This window comes from Molothrus ater, chromosome 3 (genome assembly GCF_012460135.2).
Source record: "Molothrus ater isolate BHLD 08-10-18 breed brown headed cowbird chromosome 3, BPBGC_Mater_1.1, whole genome shotgun sequence".
NCBI classification, from domain to species: Eukaryota; Metazoa; Chordata; class Aves; order Passeriformes; family Icteridae; genus Molothrus; species Molothrus ater.
The window spans coordinates 56,424,938-56,450,079 of record NC_050480.2 but is presented as its reverse complement, the minus strand read 5'-3'; the positions used below and the strand labels follow the sequence as shown (position 1 = coordinate 56,450,079).

The following is a 25,142-nucleotide window of genomic DNA, read 5'->3' as shown; positions in this document are numbered from 1 at the left end:
AGTGTCGCCAGACCTGAGGAGAAATAAACTGATTTATAGTGTTTTTCCTAATATTTAAATAGAGTCTATGCTAGAAGCGTAAATGGTCAGATGAGGCTTTGTATATGAATACTAACAAAAAAAAATATGCTCATATTTGTTGAAGCCAATGAAATAAAAATTATTATATAATATAGTTAACTCCTTCCCCCCCCCCCCATTTTTTGTAATAGAAATAATTCTGAAATTTCCTACGCAAATGCTCAGGGCATTTCCCAAAATCTCTGAGGAAATTAACATATCTTGAGTAAAACAGACACTTAAAACAATTTGAAATTTTCTCTTTCTGTGTTCTCTTAGCATGCATACGCACTTGAACTTCTATCTGATCAGCTACATGAAGGAGCCAAAGCACTTGATGTAGGATCTGGAAGTGGAATTCTTACAGCGTGCTTTTCGCGAATGGTGAGTTGTTCAGTTTAATCATTGATTATCAGAACTGCTTGGACTCAAGTGTAACTCTGAATTACAGAGCAAAAAAAAGCATCCTTCATAATCCACTGAAGTATATTATACAGAAAATAATTTACTCTCCTGGGTGTGATTGGTACCCATTTCTTATGGTAGCTGATAGCAGATGTTCAAGTTAAGTAGCCCAATAAATTGTGTGATGGTGAAGAAACCCCTTAGTGAGGAAGTTTAGGGTTTTTGGATTGTTTTGGGTTTTTTTAATGATTGAATTTTAGTTGTTGCTTTATATCTTGAAGGAAGAAGATGTTTGTCTTAAACAGTTCAAAATTTTATTATCTTGGGTAGCTGTGAATGTTCTCATTGTGATAAATTGTCATGGATTCCTGTTACAATGAGAGCTTAGTGAGGTGTAAAAGAATCTTATTTCCACAGGAAAATATCTTGTGTCTATAATAAATTGTCTTTTAATTTAATTGCTTTCTTTTCTTGTTATATTGCACAAGCGTTACTGTCCATTTAACCTCTTTAAAGTTAGATATTAATTTGAATTTTACATCTTTGCCAAGTAACTTAATCTCAGTTGTGTTATTCAACCTGTACCTAAGGAATTTTCTGTGTTCTTCCCTATCTTACATTGGGAAAAAAAAGATTAAACAAAAAAGATTAAAAAATTTGGATTTTAGTGGCTGTAGCTATTGTATTCTTAGACTGATTATTGAAAACTAATATAATCAGTTCTTCTTTCTCTGTTCCAGGGCTTTATAATTCTTATCATTAGTAGAGACCTTCATTAAACTGCCAACTAGATATTTTGTTTTGTTTTTCTGCAAAGTTAATTTGAAATGTGTTGATACATATGATAATTTCTCATTTAGGTTTCTTTGCTACTTAGTTTTCTGTTTTCAAGCACCAATCTGAGTCTGCAGTCACTTCTGTTTCCCAGTGTTAAGAGTTAGCTGAGAGTGTTTAGGATTGGGCCATGCACTTGCTAAAGTATTTAGTTGTCTAAGTGTTAGCTGCAAAATCTGGAGGAAAAAAAAAAGTAGTTGAAATAAGTTAACCAAACTGCAGTTTAGAGGAAATCTTAAATGGCACTTAATTCAACTTGCTACCTATTATTTTTGCTCTGTGAAGTCAGTAATCAAATGGTAGCATGGGAATGCCAATCCTACAAGCATTAAAACTTCTGTCCAGGCTATAGTATTTCTCACTGAAGTTATGGGTGAATAAAGGAATAGCCATTTTCAATGGGATGTGCTAAATTGTAGTTGTGCCCTTTTTTCTACTAAAACAAGCTGTGGAAAAGTCAGAATCAGCACAAAAAGAAAATCTCTTTCCAAATTTCCTGAAATTAATCCTGCTATCTTTTTATTGCCATATGAATGTTATGTGCCTCTGAAGAATCCTCCTTTGTTGTTTGCATTGGAATGGCTTACAGATGTGTGTCATGAAAAATTGAATAAATTTGAAATGCTTTCATTCTGCTTGAAAGTTTTGTTAGCACTACTGTTAGCACTGCTAACAGTAACAAAAACTTGAAAGAAGTTACAGATGATTGGGCATACAAGCATCATAAAGTCATTCCAGGACAAAGTATATTATGGGAATTAATGGTAGAGTGTTTTGCCACAAAAATTCAGTTGGAGATGTGCTTTTTGTGACTGCTGATGTTGCTTCTCAGTCTAACTGAGATCTAGAATTAGTAGCTCACATTTGTGGCACAAGCACCTCAGTGCTCATAGATGACAACTTTACTCTTATGATGATAATCTCATTTGTGGTACCTCTGGGAAAGCTTTATGTTTACTTAGATTGGTAAAGTATCTTGAAGATTGCTGTTTAGATTTTCACGTTAAGCTTCTGGAATAATTTTGCAAGCTATGTAGATAAGTTTATTTACTTTTGAAGGTTGCTGGCAAATTAAATGAATTACAGTTTTCATCCTGTCAGTACTGGATATGAAAAAAGTGGGTATATTTTATTCCTAACATAGAGATCCAAAAATTGTGCCTCTTTGTGTTGTCTCAATTGCATGTGCTTCACAGTTCCAGGGTAATAAAAGGAATTGATGAGAACTCAGAAATAGCATAATGGGCTGTCACATGCAGCAGGAGGTTCTCTGACTTTATCAGCCTATTTCATGCTCTGACCATTTTGCTAAATTTTCATTTCTGTGATGTTACTGTTTGGAATATACTGGATCTTTTGCCAGCTTATGGTACAGCTGACTGCCAGTCATTCCTCCAAACAGCAACCCATGGCTGTCATGTCATAGTGAAAACTTGCTCTGTGTCTTGTTTTGTTTCAAAGGCTGGGGTGGTGCTCTCCCACTCAAACAAGAAAAGCTAACACTGCTTTTTTAATGTTTTTAACATAGGACTTGTTCATAATAAAACCAAAAAAAATCCCCAGGATAACTAGTTACTAATTTTCCATGTCTTAACAATATTAAAATGTAAGATACAGAAACATAAACAATGTGTTTAGATGTGTCCAAAGACAGGTAGGCAACATGGGCTCTGCTAGGACGTACTCTGCTATTGTAGTCTTTGAGCTGGATCCTGTTAAAAGTGGTCAGAGATTTTAAGATTTGGATTGGTTTTGAATGTTTTTTCTGAACTAAAGACAAAATTCTCGAAGAAATACCTGTAATGGAGAAGCTCTTGTTAGTAGATTTTTCCCCCTCTCAGAGTACAGAGATTTTGTGACCTTTTTTGAGTTAAGAGCTCTCAGAAGTTCCACTCTTCCTATGGAGGAGAGCTGTAAATCTGAGAGCAGATTCATGAGTGCAAGGGTGAGTGGAAGGTAATTTGTCCATGACTGGTAATTGCAGCATTTGCTTCTGAAAGAATAGAACTCTTGAGATGATTTTGAATAAAAATCATTATTTAATCCTTGATGTAAGGTCTTCTCTAGAAGAACCTTAATCCTTGGTAAGTTTTATTCAGTGTGAAAGGAGATCAGTTCTAGTCTTTTTCCTTGATGTTGTTACTTTTTGTTGCAGGTAAGGAAAACAAACATGATCAAATTTAACTTCTAAAAGTTCCAAGAAGAAATCTCCACTAACAATATAACACAACTGAATCACATCTCAAAAAGATCACTCTAACAACTATTTATAAAAGTGTGCAGACACACTTTAATTATCAGGTGCTTCTAGCAGTCAGAATTTGTCATTTCTAACAGTAGTTTTAATAACATTGGGAAAATATACTTCCACTTTCCTGTTTTTGTTTTTATTTTAGAGAAATGAGTCAGGAAGTATAAGTACTCATTCTGTAAATGAACCTAGCAGAAATTGTTCATCTGTATATTTTTATTCCAGGTTGGTCCCAAAGGACAAGTTGTAGGAATTGATCATATCAAAGAACTAGTAGATGACTCAATAAATAATGTCAAAAAAGATGATCCCACATTGCTGTCTTCAGGAAGAGTGAAACTGATTGGTGAGCATCAGACTGATATACTTACTAATTAAACTGATATTCTTTCTAGCAGCTGGTTGAAAATGACTGAATTGGATGTTATTAAAAGTTTGAATTTAGTAAGCTAAACCCAAGAAAGAGAAGCCAAATGAAAACTTTAAATTGTCTTTAGACCTTTGAAAATCAGTATCTTCCCCCAGTTTTCAGAATATGACTTCTGGTGATCTCAAAGACTATGTGTAATCATTCTACTAGAAAAGAGGAGTGTTTTTTTGGTGAAAATACATGCTGAAGGTCTGTCATGTTATACTTGCTATTTCAAATTGGGGTTGAATTCACAATTGTTCTCGAATAAGTACCCTGTCAGTTGAATTTGAGTGTTTTAACAAAGCCTTCACACTTCTGATAGGGTAGTCGAGAAAGCTGCATGTGAAGATTCAAGTGGATAAAGTACTAGATTGGCAGTATGCAGCACTGATGTTTATTTCACTTGTTTTTAAAATTGACAGTAGTTGGATGTTAGGGACATGATTGACACCAAAGTACTTGAATTCAGTTAGAGTAACTGAGAGGAAATAATGCCCAAACAGTAGAAGGAGAGTGAATTATTTTAAATAATGTTTTTTACTAAAAAAAAAAAATATTTGGAGAGTTTTTTGTTTTCTTTTTTTTCTTTGTTTGTTTGGGATTTTTTGTTTGGTTATTGTTTGTTTTTCTTAGAAGATGCAAAGCTGGCAAGAGGAAAGTGTCATTCTATTCACTACGTTTAAAAAAGAAGTTGAAGGTCTGGATGTTTTTTGAGGCTTCTTACAAGAACACTTGGAAAAATGATTGTTATGTGATGTTTGGCTCTTAGCTTAACTATTATTTTGATTTTTGGTCTTTTCTTGTAAATGAGGGACTTTTCTAAATGTTTTTTAAATGAGTTTATCAACACGTACACATTTATAAAATGCAGTGTATCTCACTGAGAACATTGATGTCTCAGAACTTCTTGGAGAAGAAGTTAGACTGCTAGGGCTGTAGGCAGGAATGAGGGAAGAATTTCCATTGATGCTGTACAAAAGCAATTTTGACTTATGCTTCTGGTTATTCTTGAAACAAACTCTGGTGCTCTTGCAAGTCTAGAATTCTAAGTAAACATCATTATCTATATTATTTTTGACTATGTAGCAGGGTGGGTGACTAAGAGACTTGTGGATAGTTTTGCTGTGAGGTACATTAAAAAAAAACCAAACAGACGGGCAAGTAATACTTCTGTGAATTAGTTTGAGAAGAATGTTTCAACTGTGTTGGATTCCTGGGAGCTCTTTGATGTGGAGCAAGGATACGGACAGCTGTTAATTTAAAACAAAAAGACAGCAACAGAAAACCCCAGCCAAAACCCCCCATCCCAAACACACAAACAAAAAAAATTGTGAAAACCAGTTGATTGATGGGAGCTGTATGAAATAGGACCAGGTGTGTCAGTTGCTGGCTTTTCACAGTGTGCTTCAGACATTCTAGTCTGCTTTGTCATATCTCACATATGCCATAACTGCATTTCAGGAACACCGAAATTATTTTGGGATGTCTCAGCAGAACTGCACTGAGAAGATGGGAATAGGTATATTTGGATTAACATGTCTTTTTGTTAGTTTGTAGGTTGTAGGGGGATAGAATATAAGAAAATAAAGATAGTGTAGAAAGTAATCTTAGTTGCAGCTGGGCCAATTATCAAAGATTAGGAACAGGCCTGACTTTACCAGGCCACAGCTGTAACCAATGAGAAGAAGAGTGCTATAAAAGAGTGGGGTGGCTGGTTGAAAAGGGAACTGGAGTCAATTGGCTGCTTTGTGAAGAAGAAAGAGTCAGTGCTTGGAGGAGATGCCTTATGAGAAACACCAAGGAGACAACAATACGGAACTCCTGCAGTGAGATCAGTGAGATGACAACAGTAGGTCTTTTGGCTTTTATTTTTTTTTTTTTTTAATAGCTTGATTTTTATTTTGTTTCTTCTTAGTATCAGGAGAAAGCCTTTGAGATGAATGTTTCAAATGCTTCTACTTACCACTCTTTGGCTCACATGAGAGTACTCCTGGAAAGCACAAAAATTGGTTCCTTTTGGATGAAACTAGACAATATTATATGTTAAAAGAAGCAGCCAAATATGTTTGCTATGTGCATATTAAGACAATAAGACTTAGATTTGGACTGCAGCGATTATCCTGAAATGCAAATGTTGCATGGATGCCAGCTTCTCAGCAAAAACTTTTGCTGTACAGATCTGCTTCTATTATAATGCACTTTTTGCTGATGCAGCCATAGCCAGCGGGGATGAGGGATTCTAAATGACTGAGGGAAGTAATTCTGTTTCTGTGCTCGTGCTACAGCACTGTGTGAGACAGGTCTGCATGCAGGAACTGAAGACTTGGGTAGTATGATCGGTAGATCCGGTCTAGATTTATAATCAAGCTGCAGGACACTTTTATATCAAAAAGTCCTGACATTTTTTCCTCGTCACCACCTGCCACCCTCTACCATGATTACTTCACTAACAGGCTGCATGTAACTGGAGATGTGAGTAGGATAGGGGACATTATTCAGGATGTAAATACAAGCTGAAAATTTGGGTTGCTCTTTCCCCTTGGACATGGAATAATATAATAATTTGAATGACATTGAATATATGAATGCCAACTTAATGATTTTTTAAATGTTCTGGATATCTAAAACTGTCTTGCCATTGTGGGTGGATATATTTCTTCCGTAACTATAAGAACTTTTGTGGATTTTCAAAGGGAAGAGCCATGCTGTGTGTGATGCATATGAAGGAGCGCGATTTTTTTTTTTCTCCCTTTGGTTGGGTGTGTCCTCTTTTTGAGGATGTTAGCTATTGATTCTGAGAGCAAAGGGGTTAGTTGTTTTTGAGCCTGTTTTACTGCTCTCAGTAAAGTGATAAGATGTGCAGAAGTCACATTCCAACTTCTCTGGAGAGTGCACTAGGGACATTGATGTCTCAGAATACATGTGTTCTTCAGAAGTGGCAGCAGTTTCTTTCACAGCTGCTTCTTCCACTTGGAAATCACTTTTTTGCCAGCAATACTGGAGACTGCTGCTTCTAATGCCTGCTGTGCACCCTGGGGAATGAGGATTTGCCTCCTTGTGTAACTAACATATTTTTTAGCAATATCTGTATGAATAAGCTAAAGAAACCTTTCTCCATTGCCATCTCTGGTGGAACAGCAGCTTGATTCAGTAATACATCATTGCTGCTTCTTTAGAAGAGTTCTACAGTACTATTAAGATATAAGTATAAATTATATGCTTGGCTGCATTGATTGTTCCAGTAGGACCCACTTTGGCAGTCAAAGGGAATACACCCTGGAAATGCTGGCACTTTCATGACTGGTGATCTCTGTTGCCATCTGACTTAGTGGAAATGGTGATCAATAGGGATGAGTTTTCTTGAAGCACTGGTACTTCTTGCTTAGCAGCTTTTGCTTGTGTCCCTTGGTTGGAGCTTGTGCTGGTCAGAATTGATTGTATTTATGTCATTATTTATGATTGTATTTATACAGTATTTATGTGACTGACCCCTAAGAGGCTTCTCAGCTTCTGAGGAAACGTGCACTCTTAAAGAGCATGTATGCAGAAGGTCTCTGCCAGGGTCATCTTTCAGGACCTCATAAGAAGGTTATGAGGTTATAAGGAAGGACCTCATAACTTCAGTTTTAATTGTTTTGAGGAGGTGCCCAGGTCTTCCTGTACTGTCTTGGATACACCTAAGGATGCTCTTACTGTTCCAATGGCCCTCCTTATCATGGAGGTCAAAATGAAACCTGCTGTGGTGACTATGTTTTTTTCCTGCTTTGTGAGTTTTTGGCAAGACAAAAAGTTAACAGATTTTCATCCTCTGACTGGGGTGTAGCACTTCTTTTGACTCTTTCAGTTTTAATTAACTTGTGATATTGATGTTTGCACAGAAATCAAAGCTCAGCCTGAAGATGGGAAATCCCAAATTACTTGTGCTGATCAGAGGACTAACATCTATGTTTTTTCTTATTGGAACTTCTGTAATCACATAGTATGAATTTATGGATGCTTCAGCCTCATTTATTACATTTGTTCTAAGTAACTCCAGAGAGAGCCTGCCTAACTTTCTCTGATATCCTGTAAATTCTGTGGGTGCCATATTCACATCGTCTTCTTTCAAAACTTAACTCAAGGTCAAGTTTAGTTTGTCACATTTCATTGGCTTAAAAGCCCCAAACTGTTACTCTTTGCTTCCCTTTAACTGGGATGAGATATGGGATCTCATATGGGATGAGACATCTGTGACAGAGTGCTTCTCTGTGAGTTCTCCACCAAAGCTCAAGCAGCACTGGTAACCTCTGAAAACCTTCATTACTCTGGCATCTTCCAAGCAGCCTCCTGGAGCTCTAGCCACGAATCTGACCTGGCTCTCTGTGTTAGCAGTGATTGTCTGCAGGAAGAATAGTGAGGCCCACCTGCTGGAACATGGGGTATGCAGAGGTTACTGCAGTACTGCATTGATGTTTGCATATGGCTGTGGGCTTTTGTTTCACTGGTAGTGCAGTTGTAGGCATATAGTCCATGGGAACACCTCCGTTGTATTTTCCTCACCTTTGGAAACTTCTGATATGTGCTTCTGACATTTTAATGCTTTGGACTTATGATTTACATTATATTTAGGAATAGTGTGCATGAAGACAAGGCAAAGCAAAGTATATGTTCTAAGAGGGTAAATGAGGGAGGAAACTCACCTGCACTGGAGTTGGTAGGGAACATAAATACTTTAGTCTCTTTTCTAGGTGGACCATGTGTTTCCAAGAACTTTCATTATAAATCCACGCTTTCAGATGCTTCAATAGTATTTAGTATATTTTATAAGCATGTGTAGGCATATATAAGGGTGTTTTGTTGCATTTATTTCACAAATGTGTTAATTTTTTACATGTAGGTATGGGAAACCATCTGTTTTCTCCAGTCCTTTTGAAAATGTTTTAAAAAATAGTGTTTTCTTGCAGTGGGAGATGGACGAATGGGATATGCAGAAGAAGCTCCGTATGATGCAATCCATGTTGGAGCTGCAGCCCCAGTTGTGCCCCAAGCAGTAAGCCTTTATGTTCTGTGTGTGTGTTTCTGTAGTATCTTAGCTGTAGAGAATGCTTTGCATACATCTGTATGTAAAATACTTGGTAGCTTGCACTGCTGGGAGTATCAGTGGGCAGTGTGGTATTACTGTATGGTGTGGGGTTTTTGTCTCTGTTACAACTGGGCTTCCAGTTGGTTTGATAAAGCTGTATGTTCTAATAACTCTGCTCTAAATAAACATATTTTAAAATTACATGTGTGCAACCCTCTATTATAACAATGAACTGGAGCATTTTCTTTAATAAGGTAATTAAATTTTATCAAACAATGAATTACGAAATTTAAGTGTATTTCCCAAGTTCCAAAGCACTGAGTCTGTTGAAAGTTAAATGCTCAGCTGGAAGTACAAACAGTGCCATTTGTTTGAAGGTTTCAGAATGGATACAGGGCACTTCTTACTAGAGAAGCTTAAGAGTAACTAGGGGCTTTAGAGTGTGCATTCCTATAGTCCATTTTTACTGATAAGATTTTTTTTTTCTCTTCCTTTCATCAGGCACATGGTAATACATCGTATGATTTTTATATGCTAGATGCCAGTTAAGGTTTTTAAATCTTAGTGAGGGTTAGTGAAAGACTGGGCTTTGAGGTGTTATAGATAGATTGGACATTTCCAAACAATGACCAGTGGTGGTGATTTTTTGGGTTTTTTTTTGCTTCATGTTTTTAAAGTAGGTTGTGTTTTTAGTTTGTTTTTTGAGGGGGATTTATTTGTTTGGATTTTGTTGTTTGAGGTTTTTTGGTTTTTGGTCTTTTTTTTTTGGTGGGGGTGTGCGGGAGGGTGTTCCCAGCAAAATGTTGAGAGATGACAATTAAAAAAGTAATTGAAAGCTTATTTGTAAATGAAATAGTTCTTAATTATAACTTTTGTCAGCAATGGGGATTAAGGGTTTTTTTTCATGATATCTGGGAAGTATGAAATTTTCCTTGAGACTACTGTGATTAGCCTCCTTTTAACTATGGGGAAAAAATGCAAGCATTTCTCACATACTATGTTTATGTGTCACTTATCTTAGTCATATTCGTATATTTTAGACTAGTTTCAGAAAAGGCTGTTCCATTCACAGAATGAAAGAGGAGAGCTGTTGGGTAGTGAGTGTGTTGTAGACAAAATTTTTCCAGGAAGAGAAATAATGAAAGTCACCAATCTCAAATCTTATTCTGAGGGCTTAAGAGGAGATCAGTTACCCCCAGAATTTTTCACAATGGGCCTGTACTGATGCACAATAACTATTGAACCGTTAAACAGTTTCAAAAGATTGAATCTGCTGTAAAAATAATTTGTGATTTACGTATTTCCCCCACATCTATAGAAAATAAAACTGCAACTTACCCAGTTAATTAAATTATTTTCCTGTAATACCCGTTGTTGTACCATGTTGCTGTGATACTCTCATTTTCAGTGCACTTTTTATTTTCCCTAATGAAAGTAGTTATCTACTGCATAAAACTAGATGGATACATAATGGCAAAGCTATTAATCTACTGTAACAAACTTTGGATCCAGCTTCTCTGAGGTGGCTGGTTACATTCTAATTTCTGTGTTGTGTTCTAGCTTATAGACCAGTTAAAACCTGGCGGAAGATTGATATTACCAGTTGGCCCTGCTGGGGGAAACCAGATGCTCGAACAATATGACAAACTAGAAGATGGCAGTGTCAAAATGAAGCCTCTGATGGGAGTGATATATGTGCCTTTAACAGATAAAGAGAAGCAGTGGTCCAGGTGGAAGTGATTTTCTGTTCCACTTACTTCTTCCACACACATGCAAGGTGAAAGGGTGTGAATTTTAAGCAGATAGACTGCAAGGCCTGCCTTTGCTGCTGTCATTGCTTTCTGCTCCTCCATACCATGAAAAGTGACTCAGTCTGCATTACTACATCACCCAAAGGAGGTTGTGCTAAGTTTGAGTTAAATTAAAAGCAGAAGAAAAATATTGCATGGGTTGCACTTTGTCTTTTTTGGACATGTTTTCTTCAGTCTTTGGTGTTTTGAAGATTATTTGTTGTTTTAAATACAGTATTTTCTAAGTTTAAACTTCACTTTTAATGAATTTTTTATAACTATTTTGCCCAATAATTAGGGTGAAGTGTAAAATTTTACTTAATAAATACTGTTTTGTCCTTTAAGTTAGTGGTAATTGGGTGTTCATTTTTTATTTTTCTGAAACACTAGAAATGAAGAAAAATCTTTGCAAAATCCTTTGTGGAAAATGTAGATGATCTTGCAAGCACTTTTCCTTTAGCCTCCAGGTAGCAAAAAGTAGAAAAGATAATTCTTTCTTCCCTAAAGTATAAATGTAGTTGAGTAGTGTTTAGAAAATTTTCCCAGACTTATTATTAGAAATCTGTCATCTCTCTCTGATGGGGCAGTATTTGTGTTTGGCAATACAGCAAATTCTAAATGCCTTTCTAGAAGTAGGAAACCTTCCAGTTTGCTGAATTGAACAGCCAGTAATAAATGAATAAATAAATAGACTTAATGCAGCTGTCAGCTTAAGCCATGCTAGTATGTGAATGAACAAAGCAGCATTGCTGTTTTGCTTCCTGGCAGAAAGTGCTTGTGAATGTATTATTGGCATTAGTGAAGTGCAGAGATGTGCATTGAGCTCTGAAAACAACTGTTGAGTTTTATAACCTAAATTTGGATTTTTGGCTTTTTCCCCCTTGATATTTTGGGGTATAGCTTGTGATTTGAATACAGGAATACTCAGTCTAACCTATCAAAATATTCCTAAAAAGTACAAATAAAGCAGTTTTCATACTGTTGCTTAGTGAAACCTCATTTCAGTGTTTCTTGGATTCCTATATAGCCACCACGTACAAACTACTCTTAAAACAACTTCAGTGAGATACTGCTTAGTTCAAAGCTTGTGAAGCGTGCTTGTTATTCAAATGTTTTGTATTTGTTATGCAAATGATGCTTTGGCCTCAAATACTGCCAGTATTCCCTCAGTGTGGTACTCAGGCATTTCCTGCCTCTTGTAAGGCTTTGGAAGCTTTCCTTTGTGGTAGGTTTCCTCCTCTGGCAAATGTTTAATTTAAGTTTGGAATCCATGCTTTGCTTGCTCTAAAAAAGAGTAGTCGTCTTCTTAAACCTTCCTTCTCTCAGAGAGTTTTCATAGATTTATTTCTATTTCCATTGATCTGATTGTAGTAGCAATTGGAATTTTTTTGGTATCCCCAAAATAGGATAGCAGTGTGTGTTCATAAAACACTTCAAGAAAGATTTCTTGAATGGCAGTGTTTATCCCTTGCTACAAGTGAAGGTGGGGTACTGTGTTAAGGACTAGAGTTCTGAGTTTTTAGCATCTCTTCAGTGCAGTTTGGTATTTCATTTTGTCTTCTAGCTTGGAAAGAGCTTCTCTTTGGGCCTTCTTCAGTCATGCATACTGTAGGATTATTTTCCTCAGAAATTTGTACCAGTTTCTGTGCTCTTCTGAAATACATCTTGATTTTATTTATTTATTTTTAATTTAAGAATTTACAGTGGTGTTATCAGAAAATAGAAGTGCTTAGCCTGAAGGGTTCATCTGCAATGGCATAGAGGCTGTATCTTGCTATATGCATTTAAATTTTGGAACTCTCTGTTAGAGAAAATCTCAGAAGTCCACTTCTTGTAACTTCTGCTATTTCTTTAATTGTCCTTTTTGTGATTTGAAGAAAATTCCCATTCCATTTTCTAGGATAACTGTCAGTCTACTGCTGACCTTACAGGAGCTGACATCTTTTCTTTGCTTTCCTTGTTGGTGGCTATGAAGTATATGGTCAGGCAGCTGCTGCTAAGGAAATTCCTAATTATGAGTTAGCATTTGCTATCTATGCTGGCATCAAAGATGAAAGAGCTGTTTTTTCTTCACTTCCTAGATTTCATTTTTTCTTTTCTAAATTGCTCAAGATCTGTAAGCAGAGTTCATTTAGAGACTCTGAAAAAGCATCTCTAAGTGTTTCTGTGTTTAGTTTGTGATTCTTTTAGTTTACATTGTGTGATTTCATTCCTAATGCAGGTAACTCTTTCATCACAGTGAATGAAGAACAGGTGTCCCTTCACAGAATAGAATTGATAGGCCAGCAGCATTTTCCTAGGGTAGTAGACCCTCCAGTTGACAGGAAAGAAGCTCTTACATTTTTGCTGAGCCACTCACGTTTTGGAATGTTCTTTAATGGGGCTGTAAGATGCTTTTGCAAAGCAGCACAACATTCTTAAGTGGTGTTTGAAGTCAACCCCATCTTCAGGTATTTTGTATCATGCTTCACTATGAAAACTTGTAGCGAAAGGAAGTCTGGAACTAGCTGGAAGGAAAAGATTCCTTGGATTTCAGTACATTGCTAAATAAAGCATATTTGTGAATACTGTTAGATTTCTTTAAATTTAGGCCATGACTTTGTAGCTTTGGTTCAGTTGCAGTAGTATTTTTTAAGCTCCTAATATTAGTGGGAATCCTCTCAAATGTGACTCCCTGGGACATTTAGAAGTAGAATATACACAGGAACCCTATCTCTGGTACAAAACAAAACAATGCAGTGTGCCAGAAATCCAGCAGTCAATGCCCAGTTATGTGATTATACTGATAAGGGTATCCTTTCACATAAAACTTCAATTGTTTGGGGTTTTTACTGAAAAATAGGATGGAGAGAGGGCCTCTTGTGTTGCAGTTGGGAACATGGCTGGATGGCTGTCTTATTGGCAGATCTTCTATAAATTAGAATTTCTCTGGTTTTATTTCTCTGTGAAATAAAACATACTACTTCACTTACTACTTGTGTGGAAAGACAATTTTAAGTGTCACAGAATCATGGTATTATTTAGGATAGAAAACACATTTAGGATCATTGAGTCTGACTGTTTACCAAGTGCTGCCAAGTCCACAGCTAAACCATATTCCTAAGGGCCACTTCAAGCCATCTTTTAAACACTTTCAGGGGATACCTCGTCCTGCTGGCCTCACTACTGCTGATACAGAGGCATGAGAGAATAACAGTGTAAATAACAGCAACGAATCTCTGTTGCATTTTGGATTTGATTTCCAGATAGCTTTTAAAAAATGTTAACAACTACTTTTGTCTTACATATTGTGTTAGTAGAAATTATTTATAAATTTCATGCTGAATTTATATTTGCTTATAAAATACAAAATTATAATGACAGTATGACCTTTCTGAGCAAAAACTTCAATGACTGGGGCTAAACTGGGGCTGTTACTGTATCCCACTTATCTGTACATAAACCATGACTAACACTCTTTTGGAAAATGTACTTATGAGGATACATTTTAATATGTTTCTGCTTGGAAACTCTTTATTCAGTGTTTCAAGTGCCCCTGATGAGTTAGTTGATCAATTTAGTTTGAAATTAGCAGGTATTGTTTGCTGGAATTCCTCAGGCCATGCAGAGTAATGATTATGGTTTAAGTTTATTTTATTTTGGCAAAAAGAATATCTGCACGAAATATTTTAGGTTAAACTTAAGAATTATGAATTATGTATCAGGGTGTTTTGACCCTTACTGAATGCCAGGTGCTCACCAAAGCTTCTCCCTCCACAACTGGACAGAGGAGAGAGAATACAACAGAAGGCTCCGTTGTGAGTTAAGGACAGGCAGAGATCACTCACCAATTACCACCGTGGGTACAGCAGACTTGACTTGGGGATATTAACTGAAATTATTGCCAAGCAAAATCAAAGCAGGATAATGAGAGGTAAAACAAACCTTAAGAACACCTTTCCTGCACCTCTTGTTCCTCCTTCCTAGCTCTACGACCTGCCCCCCAGCAGTGCAAGGAGGTAAGGAATGGGGTTTACAGTCAGTCAGTTTGTCACACGTTCTTCCTGCTGCTGCTCAAGGAGAAGGGTCTTTCCTCTGCTCCAATGTGGGCTCCCTCCCACAGGACACAGTTCTCCATGAATTTCTCCAGCATGAGTCCTTCCTATGAGCTACAGTTCTTTATGAACTGCTGTAAGGTGGGTCGCTGTTCTTGGATGCAGTCCTGCAGGCACAGCCTGCTCCAGAGTAGGTTCTGCACAGGGTGACAAGTCCTGCAGGAAACCTGTTCCAGCATGGGCTCCTCTATCCATGGGGCTGCAAGCCCCTGCCTGGAGCCTGCTCCAGCACATTTCCCACAGGGTCACAGACTCCTCTCAGGCATCCACCTGCTCCAGCATGGGCTCCTCCACAGGCTGCAGGTGGATCTCTGCATCCCTGAGATCCTCCATGGGCTGCAGGGGCACAGCTGCTTCACCATGGTCTGCAGCAGAATCTCAGCTGCAGTACCTGGAGCAGCTCCTGCCCCTCCTCCCCTGATCTGGGTGTCTGCAGGGCTGTTCCTCTCACATGTTCTCACCCCGCTCTTCTCTGCACAATAACTTTTTTCTTTCTTGAATGTGTTACCACAGAGGTGTTGCTTCCATTGCTGACTGGCTCAGTGTTGGCCAGTGGAGGGTCTGTCTAGGAGCCAGCTGGTGTTGGCTCTGTAGAACCTGGAGGAAGGTTCAGGCAGCTTCTCACAGAAGCCACCCCTGCAGCACCCCCCTGCCACTACCAAAACCTTGCCAGGCAAACCCAATACAATTATGTATTGTAAAAGTGTATGTGATATATCTGATACAGTAGATTACAGAAAAAATTCCTTTATCATTTCAATTTATTCTCAATTTTATGATTGATCATAGCAAATAATAAATATTTTATAATAGCACCTTTCCAGAATAAAATGCTTGAAGTCTAGATATTGCATCTTTAAAGTTATAAAGGGAGAAATAATGGGCTGCTGAAACACTGAGTAGATGCTGTATTTCTAATTCATAAAAGGCTGCACTCTGAATTTCACTTTCAGTAGTGACACCATATTTTTCATAGATGAATGACATATTGAGAAGGGAAAGTCAAATGCTGCCTAATGACAAGAAAATGGAAGTGGATCTAAAAGAGTGAGATACAGACTTCAGATAGATTTATAAATGTTTGTTCAGATATTTAATTTGAATGCCTTTCACTAAAGTGGCAGCGAGGGATCCCAAAGCTGCATAACTTGTATCCCAGACTTATTGTTGATAAGATTATTGATTCTTTGCAGTTTATAATTTACCTGAAAAGGTGCACATTAGATTTTTTCTGAGAATGTTTCTTGGTTTTTTTGTTGGATATTCATAATGGGAATTGTAGAATGTTAATGTATATGTTTTCCCTAGTAGCAAGCAAAAATTTTTCAAACTTTCATACATTTTTTTCAAGAATACTAGCTTTGAGCTAATGACTTCTGAAATTTGCTTTAACTTGAGCTTACAAAGTTGCTTTGATGCCTCAGTTGATAGATCTTGCTGCAATTCCAGAAGCCTGAGAAGGACTACTGTGGTGACTTAAACCCTAAATATATATTTTGCTTGCTAAGCAGAAGCTGGTAAGGAGATTGGAAGGAGTGCATATATGAAGGTGGAGAGAAATTATGTGAGATGTGTAAGAGTCACAGTAAATAGCTGTGGCCAGAAAGAATACAAATTAGTAGATCTTTCCTGTGGCTCTAGAGGACAGTAGGATAGTTTTAACAAGGAAAGAGCAATCTTTTGAGTCTCCTTTTAAGCAATAGCAGGATAGATTTTGTTGTACCACTGGGAGGATAGGATAATATATCCTGATTCTTACCAGTCGCTGAAACCTGGTGGATTTCATAGCTTGGCAGCTTCCGATCCATACAGGATCAGCTCAGGTCAGCTGATGCTGGTTTGCAATATGTATTTATGTCTGCAAGCTGTGCTACATTAGGGAGAAAGCTGACAGCTGCTACCTATCAGGTGATCTGAGACTTTTCTGGCACTTTCTAATACATACACTCCAATAATGCACATAAAAATTCAACTTCTATCTGTAGAAAATAAATGCTGTATAATTTTAACACTTACATTGGGGATGGGTTTGGGCTGGCATGCTGTTGTTAGATTATTGAGTAGTGAGGAGCAAGTGAAAAACCTTGAGGAAAGCTGATCCCCTTTTAATACAGTAAATGTTCTAAAAAATAAAATATGAAAATCCTTATTTTGAATGTCACATACAGGATGTAGTGGTCAGGAATATGTTAAAGCAATGAAAAATACCAACAATTAAAACATTGCCATGCTAGTATAATTTATTTTAAATTATCTATTTATATAATGCTTATATGTTTTAAGTAGAAATATCATTTTGGAAAAGAAAAACAACAGACCCACGCTTTAAATACCTTAAGTGCATTTGCAACAATATGCAAAAGCCCTGCTAACATTTGTGGCTGGGTAGAATCATTGTGTTTAATAGTTTCAAAGTAAATACAGAATGTTTCTTAGGCTTACAGTTTCTTTAGGATCTGCCTTGTATTTAAGGATTATGAATTGCTTGTCACAGTGAAAGACCAGGGTTTTATAAAGCTATGAATGTGTGGTAGGAATCAGGATTAAAATCACACCCACAATTAGGCGTATGAGACTAAGCCAGCAACAGCAGTAGTCATTACTTACATACACTTCTTGAAGATGTAAAAATTAACTGATGATGCAGCTCCTGGAAGTGTTAGGGATGAATGAAGCGCTTGTCCTGAATTCACTGGCACTGCATTTAAACTGGGTATCAGATGTTCATTTCTTTTTCTCTGTTTAAAGTAAGCAAATACCCATTCTGTGAGATAGGCAAATACGGAAAGCTTCCAAACCTTTAGCTATAAACAGATTTTTCTTTATCCCTGCCAAGATGTGTTCTTCTGCCTCCTGCTTTTTTCTGCTGTGTGTAATTACTGCAGTGCTCTAAAGCTGTGTGATTAGTACTTTACTATTAGGAGGCAGTGCAAAGTGCAAAGAATGCAAATATTTATCATTTACAAATCACAACGTTTGCATCCCAACTGCATTAGATAGAAAACTAGTCATTTAAGCACTAGTTTCTACAGCCTTTTCAGTTGCTTTTACAATGTTTTGCATGCTGTCATTCCATGCTGTATGATTCCTGGAGCATAATAATGTCTTTGGAACTTAAAGGTTTTGTATGTGTGCATGTAGAACTATATTTTTGTGGATTAGTTTGCATGATAGCTGGAAATACTATTGTGTATTGAGCCAGCAATCACATTACTGAGCTTTTTTCTAATTCAGACAGTGTTTGCTTCAGCTAATGAGGCTGATGCACCTACTAAAGAAAAATTGCAGTAAATTCATTCTGAGTTTTTAGATTGTTTGTGCCTTGTAAAAAAAAAGGCAAAACACTTCTCTTTGAGTTTTCCACTGCTCAGAGTGGCACAGTGCACAGCTTTCAGATTTGATGGGTGTTTTGCATTAATATTAATGCTTTAGAAATATTTAAACAAGTCACTACTATATGATAACTTTATGGTTGGAATATAGGTTCTATGGGTTTCTTGTTTCAATGTGTTTTAAATGTCCTACAGGATCAAACCTCTGCATTTTCTAGATTCCTTTCAGTGATTTAGAGAGACTTCTTGATTCATCCTTTCTCCTAACTAGATCTCCTTTTAGCTCATACACAGACTCACACACACACTGCCCTGCCCCCAGCCTTTCCACAACCTACTCCTCATTTATTGTAGCTCCTTCAGGAGCTAATTGAGTTCCTCTGAGAAATAAATAAACTAAGTGGTACAAACTGCATAACAGGGATGCACTCGTGAGTGTTCCCGCTTTCTTGAGAGACTGCAGCTGAAGCTAAACTTGCCTTTTTGGCAGCTACAGAGGATGGGTTTTGCCAATACTCTGTCTAGTAAGTTGGCTCAGTTGCTTGCCAGTGTGTAGCCAGCAGGATACGGATGGCAGGTAGCTGTGTTACTAGCTGTGCAGTGGAGGGGGGGGTTTCCTTAAAGCAAGTGATCCATTAAATGTAAAATAGAGGGACCCATATTTCACAATAAGTCACATAGTAGTATGAGATTATATGGGATTGCTGTTGCCTTTCCTTTGGTGTTTGTTTTTTTTCTCAAATGCTTGAAGAGATTTCTAAAGTTTTGCTGATGTACGTGAGCACTTAAATGTAACCTGATTCAATATCAAAACTTTTCAAATACCATTTCCAAGGGGAGAAGAAACATAACTGCATGTGTTTTCTTTCTACAGGGATGAATTGTAAAAGCTACATCATCTTGACCCAAACATAGTGTTACAGTGGACTGCTCATCTCCCGTTCTAAAAGCTTTTTGAAAACCAACAGCATTGCAGCTTGTTTTGGACTTTGTTATACTGTTGTTATCAGCATGGAACAGCGTGGTGTTTGTTTTATTTTTTTAGATGCTCAAGGCAAATCTGATGAAGAAATGGTGGAAAGTTTTATGTGGGCATGGTTTTATTTAACATGCCTTTATTTCACTTTCATCTGTTCAAAGTGAATTTCTGCAAAACTGCAGATAAAGACCTGTAGCTTGTGAACTCTAATGTTGATGGGGGAACTTGAACACTCACTTCTCTTGGCTCCTGTGTCCCTTGGTCAAACTGCTTCTGTGCACCTTATGACACTACGTAGGTAATACCAGGTTTTCTGTGTTCCAACGTCTGCTAGATGCTACTAAAAGGAGATGAACTTCCTTTCTAAGCTTTTGACATGGTGTCATAGACTAGCATGTAGTAGATACAATCAGCTGCTTTTTTACCTTAAAACCAGGCATTTGTATATATTAAATTTCAAGACATCAAAGGTAGGTGGCCACTCTTATCAAACATTGCTGTTCAAGCTGGACATAACAGACATGGTTTTCCCTTTCCTTCTAAAATTGATTAATGTAATCTTGAAATTCTGTTGTGGTTTATAGCTCAGTGCTGGTGTGATACACATGGAGCTAACTCCATAAATGTGAGGTGAGGTGTGTTCCAATTACTGAACAATTTATGCAATGCTGCTTTGCCAAATGAAGTTAAAAGCAAAAGGGGGGGTTTTGTGCTTGTGTGGAAGATTAGGATGGGTAGATAATCTGATATATGGATTGCTAGGTTCTTTATTAAAAGCCAAAACCCCCTTTGGTTCTAAAAGAAAGTTGCTTTTGGTAAAGCCATTTGCTGTATTAACATTGTTATTTTTATAACTGTGGACACCCAGGAAAAATTCTGGCTTTTTAGAAAGTGAATTCTAAATTGCTGCAAAAGGAACACATGGGAAAGAATTCTGGACTCCTAAGTACACATAGATGCACTTGTTCAGTTTTCATATAGAAGAATTGTTGGAAGGCTATAAACCTTTTTTTCTGACATAAGTTTTGTGTTCTGGTACTGTAAAATGTCAACAGGAAATTGCAAAGCAGTACAGTAAGGTGGGCTGCTTAGGGAAAGGGGGAAAGGGTGTCTTCCGTCATCTTGCTCATATTTGAGCAACCCGGAATTAAAGTAAACAGCATATTATCCTTATTTTTTTTTTTTTTCTGATAGGAAGAATTATGGAATAAAACAACCTACAGTGATCTCTGGAAAAAAAACCTAAAACAACTTCCTATGGTGGAAGAGCAATAATTTTGTGATAGGATTAATCCCTGAAAGCATAAAGGTTATAATTCAAAGGCCTCTGAATATGGAAAAGGAACAAAGGCCAGCCCCATTTTGTTCCTCTGTGAAAGATACTATAGGACTTCATTTATTTAGATGTTTGGAAGTTAATGTACCACCTCCTGATTTGACTGCAGCCTGGGAGCACATGCACAAGATTAATCTTATAAAGAAATTAATATAGTACATATTCTAGAAAATACAATCCAGAAAAATCCACTTGCGTCTGACAAATTTGTACTAATCCACAATCAACTGTGACTCTAGTTCTTGGTGTTGAAGTGAAATAACTGATGCATGCTAACGTTCAACCTTTTGGTCGCTGTATCTTTCAGTTTGAGTTCAGCTTTATTTACATCTTCTCACTAATTTAATCAGTTACATGAAAGATATGAGCTCAACTGTATCCAAATTCCTGTCTCTGGACACAGTGTAATAAGCTAGCCTGACTTGGAAGTGGTGTTAAAGCTGAGACCCGATGACAGCTTCCTGGGGGAGAACCACTTCAGGAGGTATAAAGCTTCAGGGACCAAGGCTGGTGGGAATAGTGCACCCACTCCACTGAAGGGGTTGATGACAGTCAAGGTACTCGGACAGAAAGGAGTATCCAGGAGTAGCATTTAGGAGTCAAAAATGGAAACTCCTCCATGATGGAGCAATGGTTCTGAAGTAAAAACTTGGAGACAAGGACAAGTTAAAATGCAGAAGACTTGAAGAGCTTGAATAAATGCTGTGTGAACTGTCTGAATTGCTACTTTGCCAAATAAAACAATTTGAGAAGAAGCTGTATCTAGGTGTCTGTCTGATTTTGTGGTTGGTTTTGTTGTTTTTTAACCTCCAACAGGATTTTACATATCCAAAAGAAAATATGTATAAAAATACTTGTTTGCTAACTGACGAGAACTATGTGTCCATTTTCAGTCAATTAATGTATTACATCACTTACAAAGCCTGTTAATACTACCTGGAATGTAAGTGGGGTTTTTGGTGTCTGTTTGGAATTTCTGAAACCCACATCTGTGTGTTTTGGTAAACAGGCTCTGTGCACAGTTCTGTCTGCTGTCCATAGTTGAATTCAGCTACCTTGGAGAGTGTGATTTGCCACTTGGAAGGATTGAAGCTTTCCCTCTTTATAAGAGGTGCAGTCATGTTTCACTGGGCTGTTACTATCACCTCTAAGTCAGAACAGCTTGGCTGAACTGTGAGTTGCTTATCCGGTTGTGTCTGGGATCCAGACAGTAGAAGCCTTAGAAAGCCAGTACCTTTATCTTGAAAACCCACCAAGAGTTGTGAGCTCTCCACAGAGGAGTTTGATGTGCTGTAGGGATGCTTTCTGTTTATGTAGCAGAATGACGTGTGTACTTTTTCTGTTCAGACTGGTCAGCTGGCTTGAGGCCACAGAGCCCATAACATGACTTTTTCTGGAAGGAAAGCAGCACACAGCATGTGTGCACCAGCACTGCTGATGAAGCCACCTGGATGATTCCTGAAATGTTTTGTAGTCATCGAGTTTGAAATGGGCAATAATGCCTGGACAGGGAGGCTCTGCGTGGTAGGCTCTGGAGCTTGCAGCTGGCAGCAGTTCTCTCCACATGTGCAGTGTTTTTGTGACAGGGTGACAAGCTCCAGGATTTTTGAGTGTGGAGAGACTGTGTAATTAACCCATCAGCAAAAAGAAGTAAAGTAAAATACTCGGAGGAAAATTCTGAACTAGTACTCTCCTTTCTGCCAGGAAGAAGGGTGTTAACCCTTTCTTACAGTAGCAGTGTTTTCTTCCTTCTACTCATTAATGTGCCCAAGGTTGTGCTGCTTTTGATTAAAATGCAGTTCACAGAAGGAAGACGTGAGACAATTCCTCCTGAACTTTGACACGATACAAAAGATAAGTAACACAAACCATGCTCATGATTTGTAACTTTGGTTCTATTCAGCTGATTTTAAACATATTAGGATGCAGTTCAAAAGATGAATAGTTACCTTTATGGAACCTTGATCCCTGTCCCAAGCAATGTGGAAGAGGTATTCTGCTGAAGTGAATGATGGGTGGTCCTGGTTCAGAAAAAAGGCAGATGGTGAGGTCACACATGCCCATTGTGCAGAACCAAACAAAAAAATTCAGAGGGGAAGCGTTGCCTCACAGATGGCACAGGGAGACGCAGGAGATGATGAGGTCTGAAATTGGTCTTTTGCATTTCAAGATGTTCAGACTTCGTAGATCAGGAAGGGTAAATTAGAGTTTAAGTACTGTGGTATACAATGGCTTCAAGCATGGGGTTTAAGTTAGTTTTGTGGGTTCATACATTTTGCCTTTGTTGAATCTATTTGAGTTTTGTCATCTGCATTTAACTGTGAAAGGTTGTGAACTGCAGACCAGTTGTGGTAAGTCAGACACTCTTAAGGAATCATAACCCCCCTTTGCTTTTACTGTAAATAACACACACTTGTGTGCTCAGACCCCCCAGCTGGCAAGGTTTGGGATTCCATGCCTCAGCCAGGTCTGAGGAAATAAGCATGGACTAAAACTTGGCCTAATGCTGGCAGAGGTGATGTAAACTTCCCTCTACCTGGCCTATTTACCTCCCACACTTCATCCTTGACAAACAGGGCTGCTTTCTGTTCCAGGTAGTAGTTTTTTACTACTACAGCACAAATTCATGCTGCAGCTGATGCACTCTGAATTTTCCTATGAAAGGCTGTTACTGTTCTCTCATGCTCTTGGCAGGGTGTTAATGAGATGCTCAGCAGGATGTGCTGGGAACTAAAATTGTATTTCTTTAAATTATGAATTGAGTAGACATAGCTATTGCTGAAATATGTATGGAGGAGATCCAGCTGCCCATTGAGAATTGCCTGAAAGCTTCAGGAGAAATGAAAATAACCCTGTATCTCATCATAGAACTTGAGACAATTCCGTGCCTTTTAGCAAAACTTTTTTAGCAACAAGAGACTTTTCATAAAGACTGTTGTTGGAGTTACTCTGAGATCTCACTTTGATTCTCTAAGGTTTCTTTTAGTCCAGCCATTTTCATCATATGCTTCTGAGCAACTGACCTGGTATATACTCTTGAAAACATTCCCTAATGCTTCTGAGAAGCTGAAGTCCTTTTTTCAGCTAAGGTTGGGCTTATGTTTGCATTTTATGTGTTTGTACTATTAACAGGCCATGTGTCTTGTTTATTATGTTCTGCCAAATCCTTTTTCAGCTATAATGTAGAAGTGGCATCAGATAAATCAGTAACTTTTATTGCAGGTGCCTTATGGACTAGGAGGACACTCTTGAAGGCCTCTGGTTAGGAAAATGGGTGATTCAGAGCACCTGCCAAGGCTACTGCTCTGATCAGAGCTCTAGAGAAGCTCCTCTCCTCTGGATATAGAGGCAGCCTCAGGACAGTCTTCTCATGGGCATGGAATTAGCCTATAGGCCCCACCTTCCACTGGGCTGCCTGCTTTCAAGTCCTTTACAGTCCTGCACTCATTCAAGTTCCCTGCTCTCTCTGTATCTGTGTTGTCCAGGCATTTCGTTTGAGTGTAGAAATCTCAAATTCATCTCTTTAATGCATTAGGATCTAGTAGTTTTAAGAACTATGTTAAAATGTCTTGCTCTGCCCTCTTTAGAACAGGATTATACATTTCTGTTGGCCAAGGAAGTGGCAACTCTGAGTTGTTCACAGAACCTTTCTGCTGTGTCTGGTTTCTGCCAGCTTGCTCAAAATACATTTTTCATTGATTTATGAGTGGTTTATAACTATCAGCCAGGAGCCTTATAACTGCAAAAATTAAAATTTTAGCAGGTGTATTTAAAAACTTGCTCCTGAAGTTTGCTGATCCAGTCGTTCTAGATTTCTCTTTGTGTTTCAGGACTCCAGTGCAGAGTGCAGCTCACTTTTTCAGCTATTTTAAATAACTATTATTTGAAAAATATAGAGCAGAGTTACTTTTACACAATTTTTCCCCCTTTAAATATTCCTTATTTACAGCATGTTTCCCTGTCACTCAGCCCAGACCAATTGTGTCATGGGCTCTTTTTCATATTAATTACTCTGTTTATTGCCTCTGTCTGGTCTTTATGCCCATCAGCACTCTCTGAATCTTCTATAGGCTTTTCCCTTTGCCCTTACTCTTTTAGCTTTTGCCATTAGAAACTGAAAAATCCCAGTTCCTGATGCACATGAAAACAGCCAGCACAGACCTCAGTGATGCATGACTGTGGATTCTGTTAGGGCTTACTAGAAAGGCTCTCCCTTTGTTTTGGGGTGGCATGTTTGTGTTGCTATTGGTTCATGCCTCTGGCTGGCTCTGTGCAGTTTGGGATTGAAACTCTTATCCTTTATCTAGGATTTGAAAAGCAAATGGAGCATCACACTGACCTATTTCAGCCTTTTTGTTTTGCAAATGTGCTCTTGGAACTGCCCCTGCTATTATCCTATAGTGCTATGGAATGATTACAGTGAGATGTTCAGGCTAGCATCCCCTGCAAAAGTGGGCAGCAAGCAGCCCATATTATGGAAAAAAAAAACCTTACTTCTAAATATGGATCAAACTTAGGTAAGTATTGTATTGTTTGCTGCTCTGAAGTAATTTGTGTCCTTAAGCTGTCTGAAGGGCAAAACAGTTT

The 25,142-nt window shown here is 37.9% G+C and overlaps 2 protein-coding genes across 4 annotated transcripts in view; one reads left to right on the top strand and one right to left on the bottom strand.

The window, feature by feature from the left end:
* The window catches only part of PCMT1 (protein-L-isoaspartate (D-aspartate) O-methyltransferase), a 36,174-nt gene extending 14,858 nt beyond the window's left edge, over nt 1–21,316 (top strand). Inside the window, exons 4-8 of one of the 3 annotated variants that reach the window (XM_036380609.2) lie at nt 340–444; nt 3,776–3,896; nt 8,906–8,991; nt 10,585–10,754; nt 19,115–21,316. In XM_036380609.2, the coding sequence (XP_036236502.1) occupies nt 340–444; nt 3,776–3,896; nt 8,906–8,991; nt 10,585–10,754; nt 19,115–19,127 (495 nt within the window). In that variant the 3' untranslated portion in view covers nt 19,128–21,316. Of the gene's footprint in view, nt 1–339; nt 445–3,775; nt 3,897–8,905; nt 8,992–10,584; nt 10,802–19,114 lie in introns of all 3 variants that reach the window. The other 2 variants (XM_036380610.2, XM_036380608.1) reach the window with 2 other exon arrangements.
* LRP11 (LDL receptor related protein 11) overlaps nt 17,131–25,142 on the bottom strand; it is a 28,384-nt gene continuing 20,372 nt past the window's right edge. The window contains exons 7-8 of the mRNA XM_036380607.2: nt 22,505–22,576; nt 17,131–17,646 (exon numbers count right to left, since the gene is read on the bottom strand). Of these exons, the coding sequence (XP_036236500.1) occupies nt 17,633–17,646; nt 22,505–22,576 (86 nt within the window). The 3' untranslated portion in view covers nt 17,131–17,632. The remainder of the gene's footprint in view (nt 17,647–22,504; nt 22,577–25,142) is intronic.